This window comes from Rhea americana, unplaced genomic scaffold (genome assembly GCF_003343005.1).
Source record: "Rhea americana isolate MKP2758 unplaced genomic scaffold, rheAme1 scaffold_30, whole genome shotgun sequence".
Taxonomy (NCBI): Eukaryota; Metazoa; Chordata; class Aves; order Rheiformes; family Rheidae; genus Rhea; species Rhea americana.
In genome coordinates, this window is record NW_028186424.1 from 2,484,124 (window position 1) to 2,496,996 (window position 12,873).

The 12,873-nt window shown below is 34.9% G+C and overlaps 1 protein-coding gene across 2 annotated transcripts in view; it reads left to right on the forward strand.

Annotated features, from left to right (window-relative positions):
• The window catches only part of KIAA0232 (KIAA0232 ortholog), a 53,629-nt gene that overhangs the window by 16,024 nt on the left and 24,732 nt on the right, over positions 1–12,873 (forward strand). For both annotated transcript variants that reach the window (XM_085309599.1, XM_085309600.1), the window contains exon 2: positions 541–678. In XM_085309599.1, the coding sequence (XP_085165725.1) occupies positions 541–678 (138 nt within the window). The remainder of the gene's footprint in view (positions 1–540; positions 679–12,873) is intronic.

Below are 12,873 nucleotides of genomic sequence, written 5' to 3' on the forward strand. Positions count from 1 at the left end.
TAAAAAAAATCAGTTTATGTCCTTTGGAAGGTAAGTACTACCGTTTCTAGACGTAGTGGAGCTCACTGTGAAAGAGAGTTGAAGAGTTTGGGATCTAACATGGCATTTTCTTCTTTGATCTATTTAGCTTTTTCTTATGTTTGATCCTAACTCTTTGAACTTCTTGCATTTATCATTATTATTTCAGAGTTCAGTGAAATTCTTCAAGTTATGGTTGAATATGTTACTGTAACTTATACAAAATAAGTTGACCATAAAATGATCTTGAGGGATATGTCTTGCAACTGGAAAATACTGGAAAGTGTGAGTAGCCTCCATGTCCTGTGAAAAGTATGTGCACTTTTCTGAAAAGTGCAATAGTTTTTTGCAATCATTGGTTTTAATCAAACTAATTTTTAATTTGGCAAATAGCAATTTTTAGTAGATTGGATGATGTCACTCTTGTTTTAACAGTGTGTTGGTTTGTAGTCCCATTCTGTTGTATTACTGAGATATTCATGTGCTTTAATATTAATGTAGTTTTCTTTCCTTTGATTTCAGGAAAATGACATCTTCCTGGGCTGGGAAAAGGGAGCTTACAAAAAATGGGGAAAGAGTAAGAAAAAGTGCTCTGATCTAACACTAGAGGAAATGAAAAAACAGGCTGCTGTCCAGTGTCTTCGCTCTGCTTCTGATGAAGTAAGCTTGGATTATTTAATAGATAAGAAGAATTTACGCCATTCTTTTTAAGTTAGATATATATAGCTTATGATGCTTAATCTTTTAATCTGTACCTTCTTAAAATGCAAGTTCCCCAAGAGTTCTCWGAGAGTTCTTTTTTTCTTCTTTAGGAAATTATGAAACCTGTATATGGCAGCAGGATTTCACAAAAGTTTTTGCACTATGTAGTGTAATGCTTTCTTTCTGCAAGCCTTCRCCTACTCTTGTCAAGGACAATTGCAATACACTGGTTTCTGTTGAAATTACCACAAAGCTTTGCATAAGGACATTTATTAAAATTTCAATTTACTTTATGTTGAAGTGTGCATGAGTAGCAGCGAATGGAATATTTGGGTAGAAAGCCATCATGTTTTGTGCATACTGGATGTGTAATACAGAATTGTTAAATAAAATGCAGTACTGTAGCAAGCATTTATTTTTTAGATTACATAATTAAGTGGGAGCTGAGCTAATGCACACTGTTTGGAGAAAGGGAGGAGAGGTGAAAGCAACAGGTTGAAGGAGGATACCAGAAGCAGTAGGTAACTTGTAGCTCTATTTTTTATAATTGTGTTTTATTTTTTAAGTGTAGCCTATCTTTTAGTTTACAGAAATAATTACTAATATACAAGTACTTTGATCTATCACTACTGCAAGAAGAAACTTTCTCTGCCTCCGCAGCCTGGTTGCCTGTTCTTGCTCCATATAACTTCCTGGTCACAGATGTGCTTGCACAAGTATTTGTGTGGTTGTGCAGTGATGAACTGGATTGGGAAACTGAATCAGTTTCCTGAAATTAACCTGGCTGGAGTAGAGGAAGTCTTAAACCAGAGGTTTCCTRGTCAGATTTGTAGCAGAGACACGTGTACCAGCTGGAGCAGGGAAGGCATGTGGCCAAGAATAATAAAGGAAGCAGAATTGTTATATATTTCTTTTCCCCACTCCTTGCCACCAGTCGCACTCTTCAGCAGAACCAAAGCTACCTTGTGCTGGCTTATTGTTTATGAAGCTACTAGAGCATTAGTTCAGTTATTAAAGTGTTAATTGACTAATTGGGAACTTGCCTAAACTCCCATTTGCCCATTACTTGTGATACTAGCAAAGTGAGGCAAAGTATAATTTTGCTGGCAAGTTGCTCTGCTCTCATATAGTAGAGCACTGATGGCAGCACTCTGACTACTCTTTGAGTTAATGCAGATACAACGAAATAATTGCAAGAAATAATTTCTGAGGTATGACGCCTTTCGTTGCTCATAAAAAGAGTTTAGAAAAATAGTAGTCTTGTRCATAGACCACAGCAATACTGGCGATCTATTTTTGGCTTTAGAAATAACTTTCTAGCTGTATCTTCACATAACTGAAGATCAAGGAAGYATTGGTTAGAGCTAAATTTATATCAAATAGAGAAAAACAGTTGAAAAGGAAAAGGGAGAAGATGAATTTGTTAGTAATCTCAAGACTGACTCCACTTGAAAGTTTGTATAATCTAGAGTAGAGTGAGGCGGGGAAAAGAAACCTTTCAGTGGAGTCTTGAAAGAATGAAAAGATGTGTGATCTGGAAGTTTGAATAAGTAACTTCCTCTTCTGACACCTGCAACCTCATTAAACTTTATTGTTCAACAAGCTCTTGTATTATTTTGAGACTATTTTAACTCTTGTATTGTGTGTTCAGACAGTTAAGCTGACACATTTATCTTTAAAGAAATTGTAGGTTACAGAGTTTTTTTCTGTTTTCAAATAGAAAACCTTTAAATCTGCTCTTCGTCTGTTTCGAAGTCATTTCTTAAAGCTTGTTTGTAGATAATATACATTGTATAAAAGAGAGGAATTAATTTTATACCCTGGAGTTGGGTGGAAGGGAACTGGTCCAATATTAGTGATATTTTAAAGTAACTTAGAGGTATGGTTTTTTTTCTGTTCTCACACAGATTTACTTTGTTAGCTGGCTTCTATATTAAATTTGTATGCTAATCTCATAGGAATAATCRGTAGTTCTCATACTTCGAAACTTAACATTGTGGTGCTGTTTCTGCTGAGGCGTTCAAGCTGCTCCATGCAATGTCTGTAACTTCACTCTGCAAGAAGATAAAAATACCCTGGTAACAGTAACCAAATTTGATGATTAGTGGTGTGTGATTGAGAAGTGCTTAAATATACCATTAAAATACAAATAGATTTCTTTCTTTTCAATGCTGCTTGAAATTTTTTTTAACTTTTTTTTTTTTTTTTGAATCATGTGAAAATGTTTACCTGTAAAGGTGATTTATTAAGTTGTTCTACACCCCCCCAAAAAAAAAAAAAAGGAAAAAGAAAAAGAAAATCTCTGATAGGAAGAGTTTGGATGTGTGTGTTAGGAACTTCATAAATGTGATAACTAACAACTCTCAAAGTTCTGTCTTAGAGTAGGCTAGACTTGGTATTCTCAGTCAGGTAACACATTAAAATTGCCATTTATTGCGAATTGCATTTATGACAAATGTATATGCACACACATAAAACAAAAATGAGTAAGCATTATTTTGTTGGTCTTTTATTTAATGTTTGAAATATTTTGAAAACTTTTTGTGGATTTTCACTTTCATAAAATTCTGTGGAATGCTTTTTTTGTTTGTTTGAATTCTGCTAGTAATAAAACTAAATAAAAACTAAGCTTATTAAAAAGAGTAGTGTTGTAAAATTTTAGTGTGAGACAGGAACCCAATATTCTAGTTATCATTTTGTGCTGCAGGAAACAAAGGTTTGACCTCAAAAAGCTGATAGCTTGGTATTTATTTCTAAAACTCTTACAAWGTTGCAGAATGTGACAAATCTAGGTAGGCTAAAGTCTTCTGACCATTCTGCATCACTGTATCTTGCTGTGGCTAAGCATGTTGCAAACGGAGCATCTGTCAAAATCAGATCTCCTCTCACAAAAGTAATGTCTGGTGAATGTGTGTCTAAGAATGCAAACCATTTACATAAGTATGTTCTGAGAACAGTATTTATGTGTGCCAAACATTTTGATGTCTCAAGCTGTCCATATTCATGTGAATATTTGACTGCAGATGCTCATGATGCAGTCGGAAGTAGAGAAAATCCAAATACGTTGCAACATACCTGAAAAAGGAGACAGAATGATGGTGAGAAGAACTTCTAAGACAAGTGCTTAAATGTAATATTCAATTGCTATTATTTATARTGCGACTCTAAAGTTTATCTTTTCAAATATTTGAATATAAATAGTTGTTCAAAGAGATGTGCTGAAGAATTGTTCAAATTAAACTCATAATTATTGACCTTGAGTGGAGATCTAATATTTATTATCCTGCTGAAATGTAGAAGAAATCTGAAAATTTGGGTTTGCAATTAGATGACAAAATAGAATTAATCATTTTAGTGAAATGTTGGGGGAAGAAAGCTGTATAGGAGTATGAATTGTTCCTGTAAATATCCTCTAGGGAAAATAACCAAGAGGAGACTTACCTGTCTGGTACACTGGAAGATTAGTCAGTCAGTTCACATACAGTTTGAGATGCTTTTCTTAGGACTCCTAATTCTGAAAGTCTGTAAATTATTTTGGATTATAATAATGAAACTTAACAGGACAGAAAGTAGTATCATTGAGACTCAGAAGCTTAGCATAAAAAGTAAGAATTAAGAAATAGATCTGTACACATTTTTGCAAGGTGGATACTATCTGAGCAGGACTGAATTATAGGTTACTTGTTGAAACTGATACATTTAAGACTTTTAGTTCAGTCAGGATCAATGTGTGTACTTTTCCTACTAATAATATTGAAATTTGTCTTGATGTCTGACCATTGGTGTTAAAATCCAAACTTCACTAGGGAATGTTTTATTTGTTAAGTTATGTTTTAGCTAGTTTTCTGCGAAGGGTTGTTTTGGTCAACAGAGTGAGCAGGTTTGCAGTTGTGCTGGTGCAGTTCCTGTACTGCTTGTTCAATGAACACTTGGAGTACTGCTTGTGAAATTCCACCCCAAGATGGTGCTAGAGTTTCAATTAAAGCAATCAATGTATCTTTATTCTTCTAAAATCTTTGAGGGCACTTCAAGAATGAGCAAAGGAGACTACTTCAGATATATCTTATTTTCTACACTGATGAAACCTAATCTGTCAGACTCTTTCCTTTGCTCCCAGTAAGTGGCCACTTAACTTAAGCTGTTCCGTTGCACATACTAAGAGATTGTGCTAGTGTCTGACCAATGTTGCTGATCACTCAAGGCTTATCCTAATGGAGTTCAGGCAATGTGGCCCGTGGTTATTCTGAAATAACCGGGTTCTCAACATTTGCTAACTGAGACAAGGAACTGTCTGTGAGCAGTTAAAGAATTAGTCTTGGTTAATAGGAGATGGTGAAGAGCCCTTTGAAAGAGCACGGCTCTGTTGTATTTGACAAATGCAAAGAGTGTCTTTACTTCATAGCAGTAATTTGTTTGAAACGTAGTGAAGTGTGGGCATGCTGTTAGTTGACGCATTGGCTTTTGCTAGCTTTGAGTTACGAGGGAGGAATATGACCATCCTGCCGTCTGTATTCTCCTGTGGGAGGCACAAGCATGACCCTAGTGAACAGTGTCAAATATGTCTTGCTTTCAGAGTATGAATTTGAGATGTGACTAAAACACAGTTCTATTAAAAATATCTTAGCATTTATTAACTTTCCGTTGTAGTCTCAGTGCAGAATCAYCAAACTTTCCATGAAGCTACTAGTTTTGGCTGTGAAACTGATTTTGCAGCCATGGGCTCCTAATCAGGCCAAATTAGTAGAATCTATCAAATTCTTTTTTTTTTAATTGAACACCTAAGACTTTTCTTGGCTAATCCATTTCCACTATTCTTTACTTCTCTAAGGTAATATGAATTAGATCACATGTTTTGACTGCTATGCTGTGCCAGTGAACTGTACCAGTGAATCAGCTAGTAAACGTCAGATGGTTTAAGTGATTTCACTTCAAATCTTCCTGCAACTAGAAGTGACACGAGCAGGAGATATGTGAAGAAAGTGCCCAATATTCCTTTGATCCTTTTTTTAAAAAGAAACAAAAGCTGTAGTTGAAAAGCCCTCAAAAGAGGGAGATGCAGTGCTCAGATGAACACTATTAATGTAAAGATAAAAGATAGTATAAGAATGAAGCAAGTCTCTTAAAAGCTGTCTTAACGAATCAGAAAAATGAAATGCTGAAGTTGTAATTCAAGATTCCAGAGTTACTAAAGCAAAAACCCAGAGTTAAGATTCCCAAACAACCTTAATGTTTCTTGAAGTATTATCATCTAATCATCCAAATAACCAATTTTGATGTTRGGGGGGAAATGGGGTCAGACTACTTTTTTATTTATTTTATTTTATGTTATGTTACGTTATTTTCCACCATCCTTTCTGTAAGTTCTCTGCTGGACAAAGTTATATCTATTTGGCTCTTTCTTTCTTCACTTATTTGAGTTTATTAACTCTGAATATTCTTTATTTTTAAAAACTTGATATTTGGGAAGTTTTTTTCTAAATCCATTTTCCTGATCTATCTCGACTAGCTCAGTAGTAAACATTTCTGTGTGTCTGACAAGGATGGTTGGTTTGGGAACACTTTTTTTTTTTTTTTTTTTTTCCCAGGGAATCCCAAAGTACTTCACAAAATCAGTGAATGTAAGCTTCCTTCTGACATGTAYCTAGCTGGCCTTCTGGAAAGGAATATRCTRTGTGTCTTTAAAATAAACAGCAGGAAAGGATTTTGAAACTAGTCAAAATGCTAATAAGAATTTGGAAGGGATATATGTATTAAAAAATAAAATTGAGTTAGACCTGGTACCACTGAGCTTTTTCTATGAGAAAGCACCATAGGTTTTTATTATCTCCCAGCAGTTGCTATTCTTTCACTATAATTTAATTAATATTGACTTAAGAGAATTGGCTCTGTATTATCAAATCCATTGGTTTCAAATGTTTCCTTTTTTTTCCTCCATTCATATACTAAGCTGTATTGTGTTTGACAGACTTTTACTATATATTTATAACTCTAGATACCACATAGAAAATTGCAGTGAATTTGTCTTGCCAAGATAACAATCATAGAATAAAATAATTACAATAATAATTGACTTCCATTTTCCTTAAGATTTTTGCATTGAAATAGATATTCATGGTACCATGTATTTTCAAGTTACTAAGGCATGGTAAAAGTTTTGATTATTCCAAGTCTTATGTTAGTTCCCTTGATATTGAATGAGTAGTTACCATTAATCAATACAAAAATTGTTTCATAATATTTGTTTGGGCACAAAAACTTTCTCTGTTTTTATCAAACCAGCAAAAGTAAACAGATGCTTTATATCTTGTGTCCCTTATATTTAAATACCCGCATAGTATAGATCACTTTGCCTTGAAGGCTGAAGTTAGGCCTGTTCTGTTTCTTTGAAAGTTATTTTATCTTGTGTGTGCGCCCAAGAATAGTGCRAGCTAAACTGTTACTTTCTGGGGGGAAGAGAATTTTTCTTTTCACAGCAACTTTTCTGGTGAGTCTCAGCACAGAAAGGAAGTTTGCATATATACATGTACATGGGGAGGGAAGTTAGTCTTTCAGGTGCACACCTGTGGTCGAGAGAGTGCCAGAGAAGTCACTTAGTGAGCTGAATTGTCACTTGTGTTTCATCACAGAAGGATRCTGTTAGACAGTAATTTTCCTTGATGTGGAACATTTTTTTTTTTCATAAAAAGTGAATTGTATCCCTCTACACTTCATACTCGGCAGAGAATAATTTTTGCATGGTTGGTGAAAATAATTTCTTAAAGTTCTCTTCCTTTTCATTGATAAAGAAAACATTTTCAGATCTGCCAGCTGATACAGTGAATCTCACAGCAGYATTGCTTGCAAGGATAAGTCTGTTCTGGCTTTGAAGTCAGCATGTTTGTTTATAAGGGATTAATAATCATCAGAAAGAATAGTTTCCAAAGAGGAATTACCCTTTCTTGAGGGGAATAACTTCTTATCTCACTGTTGACCTCTATGGGAAGGAGCTCCTAAAGTTAAGTTTTAAATACAGAAGTCAAATTAGATACTGTAGTAACCTACATTTAGGGATAGCTYGTTCATTTTGTTACTTTAAACTGATGACCTGTTCCATCTGGACTTGGCAAATAACACTTGCTGTGGTCTATGTCTGTTAAAATCTGGTGTGAGAAGTGATGAATGACAGCTCTGAAATCTGAGTCTGATCTTAGATGTGAGTTTTACCTTTTCTAGTGCTCTTTTAGTGCGAAAGACAGGACTAAGAGTAGCAAGGATGTATTTCTTATGTTCTCTTTGCTGGAGAGCTATTGCTCTCCGATGRTTTGATGTTGGATATTTTTTTTTAATATTGTATCTGTCTGCTAAAGGATATCTATTATTCCAAGGTCACACTTCTATTGGAGTTTATTATTTGGATGAGCTATTCATGAGCCCCAAAAAGAAGCTAATAAATACAACTTATTTTTCTGAATGATCCAGTGGCTTTATTATAAATAATAACATATTCAGGTGAACAGGTAAAGATAYAGTGTTCATACTAGAACACTAAAAAAAGACTTTTACAAATGTATGCTCTAAATGCTTTCTTAGTGTCATTCACCTCATTATAATTGAGGAAAATCATTAAACACAAACTGAAACATTGTGTTACTCCTTAAAACTCTACAGGAATTGAGCCACCCAGGAAAGCCACATTGTTTTGATTGTGGTGGCTTTATTTATTTGTGGTGGGGTTGCAGGGTTTAATTTTTTTTATTTAGTCCTTTCTACCTGTTGAGTATGTCTCTTGACAGTTACTCAGCACTGAAGATTCTTGAATTTATTTTGAAATTGGACACTTTCTCTAACAGATTAAGTATTATACCTGTTAATTCTCTATGCAAGTTCAAATAATAATTTTCATGTTGAGCCTTAAAACCTGGTCCAGGTAACAGTGACCGTCTTGGGCTGAGTGATCAGGTCACATGCGCTTGTGCTTCCAGGCAGCACTAAATTGGCCAGATTCATTTTTCTCTTACTACTCACTAACTTGGGGGAGATGCTTGGTGCTTGTTCATTACTTGTTTGGGGTTTTGATTTTGCAAAACAACTCTCCATGCTTTATAGTGCTCAGCTCATTCTGAGTGCCTGTATTCAGAGGATTATTCYGCTTCTCAGTACAGGTACATTGCTGTGAAGATTGACTGAAGCTGATGCATGACATTGTCACACGAAAAGAAAAAAAAATCTAAATTTACTTGAAAATCTTATGTCTTGAGTGATAGGCTTGAACGTATGTCTTACAGTGAAGGCAAGTGGGAGATTCAGAATACAGATTAATACTACATCCAAGAATTGGAGTTTGATTGGAAATTCCTCTAGTTAGCAAGGGAAACAGACAGTAACTTCTCTTTCCAAGTGTATGTAGTAATATTTGTAACTTCAAGAAAGCTTTGCAATAACTGGCAGTCACTGGAAATAAATACCTGGAAGTTGGGAGGCAGTGGGGATATATTTGTTCCCTCTCTCTTCCCCATCCTCTTGGTTAGCGATAGTTGAGTTTCAATCCRCTCTCACCCAGCAAGTACACTGGGGTGCTTACTGAAGCTCTTCCGAGTGTCTGTCAATTTAAGAAAGGAAAATTGGTGACTTTTTCCCCAAACCTCTGAAAAATTAAAAAAYCCAAGACACTTGTACTTGTTACCACATAAATTACACTATGTCAGAATTTTAGAAACTGAAAACACAGACTTTTTATCTAGTTCCCTTCATTCTAAAAATACAGAAATAGATGTGTGATTGCAATGAATCACACTTTGTGCCTTGTTCAGTTCACACGGCTTAACAGCTGATTCGAATAGAACAGCTCCCTAATCCTTCTCTTGGTGACAGGCAAGTCGCCAAGAAAACAGCCTGGTGCACTGCAGTTAGAGCACCGTCTCTGTCTGGAGTGTCCTGCAAGCTGTTAAATGGATGCTACAAACCTATGAATATATTGATTGACCTTAATTTCTAGATTGTTCAAAGTTGCATTCTGTGAAAGTGAAATGAGGATTTGCTTTAGAGGTGTAAGCTAGAATGTTCTCAAAATTCAAAAAGGAAATAATTGCTTATTTTAAACATTAAACTAAAGTGTAATAGTTCAGTCTTTTGAGAAAGCTTGAAGAGGAACAAGGAAATTTCCCCATACCTTATCGGCTTCAAGTAAAAAGCCTTATTTAACAAATAATATGCAGGATGTGGTTCAAAGCATCTGGAAAAAGACATTAAGTTATGTCAGGCTAGAAGCAAAAAAACCAAACATAAGTACTTTTCAGTTGTCTAATGTGATAGAATTTTTCCATTTCTGCAGATATGATCTGTCAGATTTGGAAAGCTGAGTCCAAAAACCGGCTACTACAGCTCTGTTTCTTCCTTTTCTTGACATGTTTTCTTTTTCCTTTTTCCTTTTTTTTTTTTTTTTTTTTTTTTTTTTTTTTTTTTTTTTTTTTTTTTGGTCAAGAGTTTTTGCCTGTTGCATATGTGCAGGTAGGCTCTGCAGAACCATATACATATTTACTTGGCATTTTTGGATGGAAGTGTGAGAGCTGTAACTATAGATCACTGGGGGAGGGGAGGACTTGAAAATTAGTGAAAATGAACAATTTTCTTGATCTGTGCTATCTTCAGCTCCACATAATAACTTTGTGAAATGATAGTAATGTAAAATTACGATTTTACTAAAATTTCAGAAGTAGCTAACTTTATAGATTTAGAATTTTCTGAGAAAATTTTCTGAAACTGCAAGGATTTGAACGCGTGATCGAAAGCAATTGGGTTGCTGTGAGCTGATGTTACCGCCTGTCAGTTCCCAGACAGCAGCGCATGTTAAAAAGGTCCTTGATTTAAGCTTTTACTTATTTTATATCTGTGTATGTTGTGCATGTGCCCACATGCAGACGTGTGCACAYGCACACACACGCACTAGTGTGACCTTCGCCTTTTTCATGCTCTCATTTTTTGTTACACAAAAGTATGATAATTCAGTTCTGAATAAAGTCATGCTGGTCAGTGAGCAAGGCAGTGGCTATTAGAGACAGTCCTATAACTCTACAGTCAGACTGACTTTTCTTTCATGTTGGATGAGTTCAGAAGCTTAATTTATCTATTAGCATAGTCATCCCCATGCCAGTAACGTGACACCTATCCTTTATATAATCCCTTCCTTGCTTCAGCCAGCTGATCAAAAGCCAAAAAGAACAACTTTTRATGGAACTGGGTGTAAGTTAAAGCAGGGGAAGGAAATATAAGCATATTGGAAGCATTAGAGAGAATAAAATGTTTGGTATGGAGAAAGGTGTAAAATACAATATGAAAATATGAATTAAAGTGATGTGCTGCCCTGTGTAGTCTGAATGAGAGAAAAGGAATAATAGAAATCTGGGTCAATAGTTAAATAATCTTGTAGATGATCTTGAATTTTAAACCTTTTTTGTTGGACTTAGCAGTTAATCTTGATGGCTTTTATAAGAATTTTATGCTTAAAAAAAAAAAAAAAACACTTTGTGGGTACTCCAGTACTCATACTGTTTTGTAACTTTTTGTAAATCCTAATATCAGGAAAGCACTTCAGATAGATCATCCTTTTTTTTTTTTTTTTTTTTTTTTTTTTTTTTTTTTTTTTTTTTTTTTTTTCACCAACTAGTGCTAGCTTCATAGGAGTGCTGTGCAGGACAGCATGCAGTTTGTCAGCTGACTCAAGTATTAGTTTCATGGTACAAGAGGAAATGAAGTGTTTGATTCCAAAAGTTTTCACTTCTCCGGTATAATGGTGAGCATATTGATCATATTGCTGTTGCTCTTGCTTGCTATTTTTTTAATATATTTTCTGTACATGATGTTATAATTAAGGAAGTGAACATGGCTTAGATTTTGAGTATTTGTAGACAGCTGTCTACTGAATTAGCCAGTTCAGAGAGCTGAGCAAAAACAATGCCAGCTCCTCCTCTTTTGCCCTTTTGTGGGGACAGAGGGGGAAAAAGTCGTAAGTAGGATGTGCATAAACTGCTAATTAGTACAGCTACATGGAATTGTCCATATTACTGTGCTGCTTAGTTCTTTCTAAACAATTTACATTAGTAAATTTACTAGTGTACAAACTCCTCCTAACATTTAGTACTGCTAAGTCATCCTCAGTTGACTGTGGCATAAAGTTTTATATTTAGCACTTCAGCAGTGCAGCAATGCAGTTAGGARTAGAAAATTGTTTTTTCACTTGACTGCAAATAATTAAAATTTAGAGGTTAGCATATAAGTCGATTGTTCCAGTGTATGACTTTCCAAATGCATGTTTCTGACAGAATTAACAAGCTAGTTTCACTATATAATTTAGTATTTTCTTTTTGCATAAATTTTACTTATGCTTTAACATGTTGTATCTGCATTTCTCAGCAATTTCTGGCTAGCAAGCAGGAGAGAGGAGAAACTCCTGCATCTTGGAAAAAACAAAATCTTTATGCTACCATAGTGACACAGCAAATCTTGCACTTTTTTTGTATGTGTTCTTTTTTTTTTTTAACATCTTGATTTGTGATCTGTTACCTTTAGAGAAAATGCATATTCCATGATTGTATACAAACAAGATTATGTCAAATTCAGAAAGTAAGATAGTTTTATAGGAAGTTTGTATCGGTCTCAGAATCTGCAAGTATGATGGAGACAAGATTTTGGAGTTGTCATTGGGGAAGCTATAGAAAAGATATGAGAGGCTGCAAAATTCTTACATAGTTACTGTTCTTAGGCTTATAGTAATGTGAAGGGGGTGTCTTGTGTCATTCTTGGTCGTGTCAGGTTGCTTCTTTTTACTGATTCCAGCCTTCTGTTTCCAGTTATGGAACAGTGTCATCTCTAAATCTGACTACAGAGTATCCAAATAATTAAAACCTACTTAATACCTTGCCTATTTTTGTTTTCAAAAGGAATGGGCCTTTCAGGTTGTAGGTTGATGTTTATTTTATTGGCTGACACACAAGTTCTATCGCATTAGAATAACACAGTATTTTCCACTATGGGACAGTTGGTAATACGTTGTTGCACTTGATGTGTATGTTGTCTTTTAGCATTTTGCTGTTTTGGTAGTGCTGTTTTTATCTAGGACTATTTGCAATTCTGGGCAGATAGGAAAAGCAGAAAAAACAGTGTTCAAAGATAGCATAG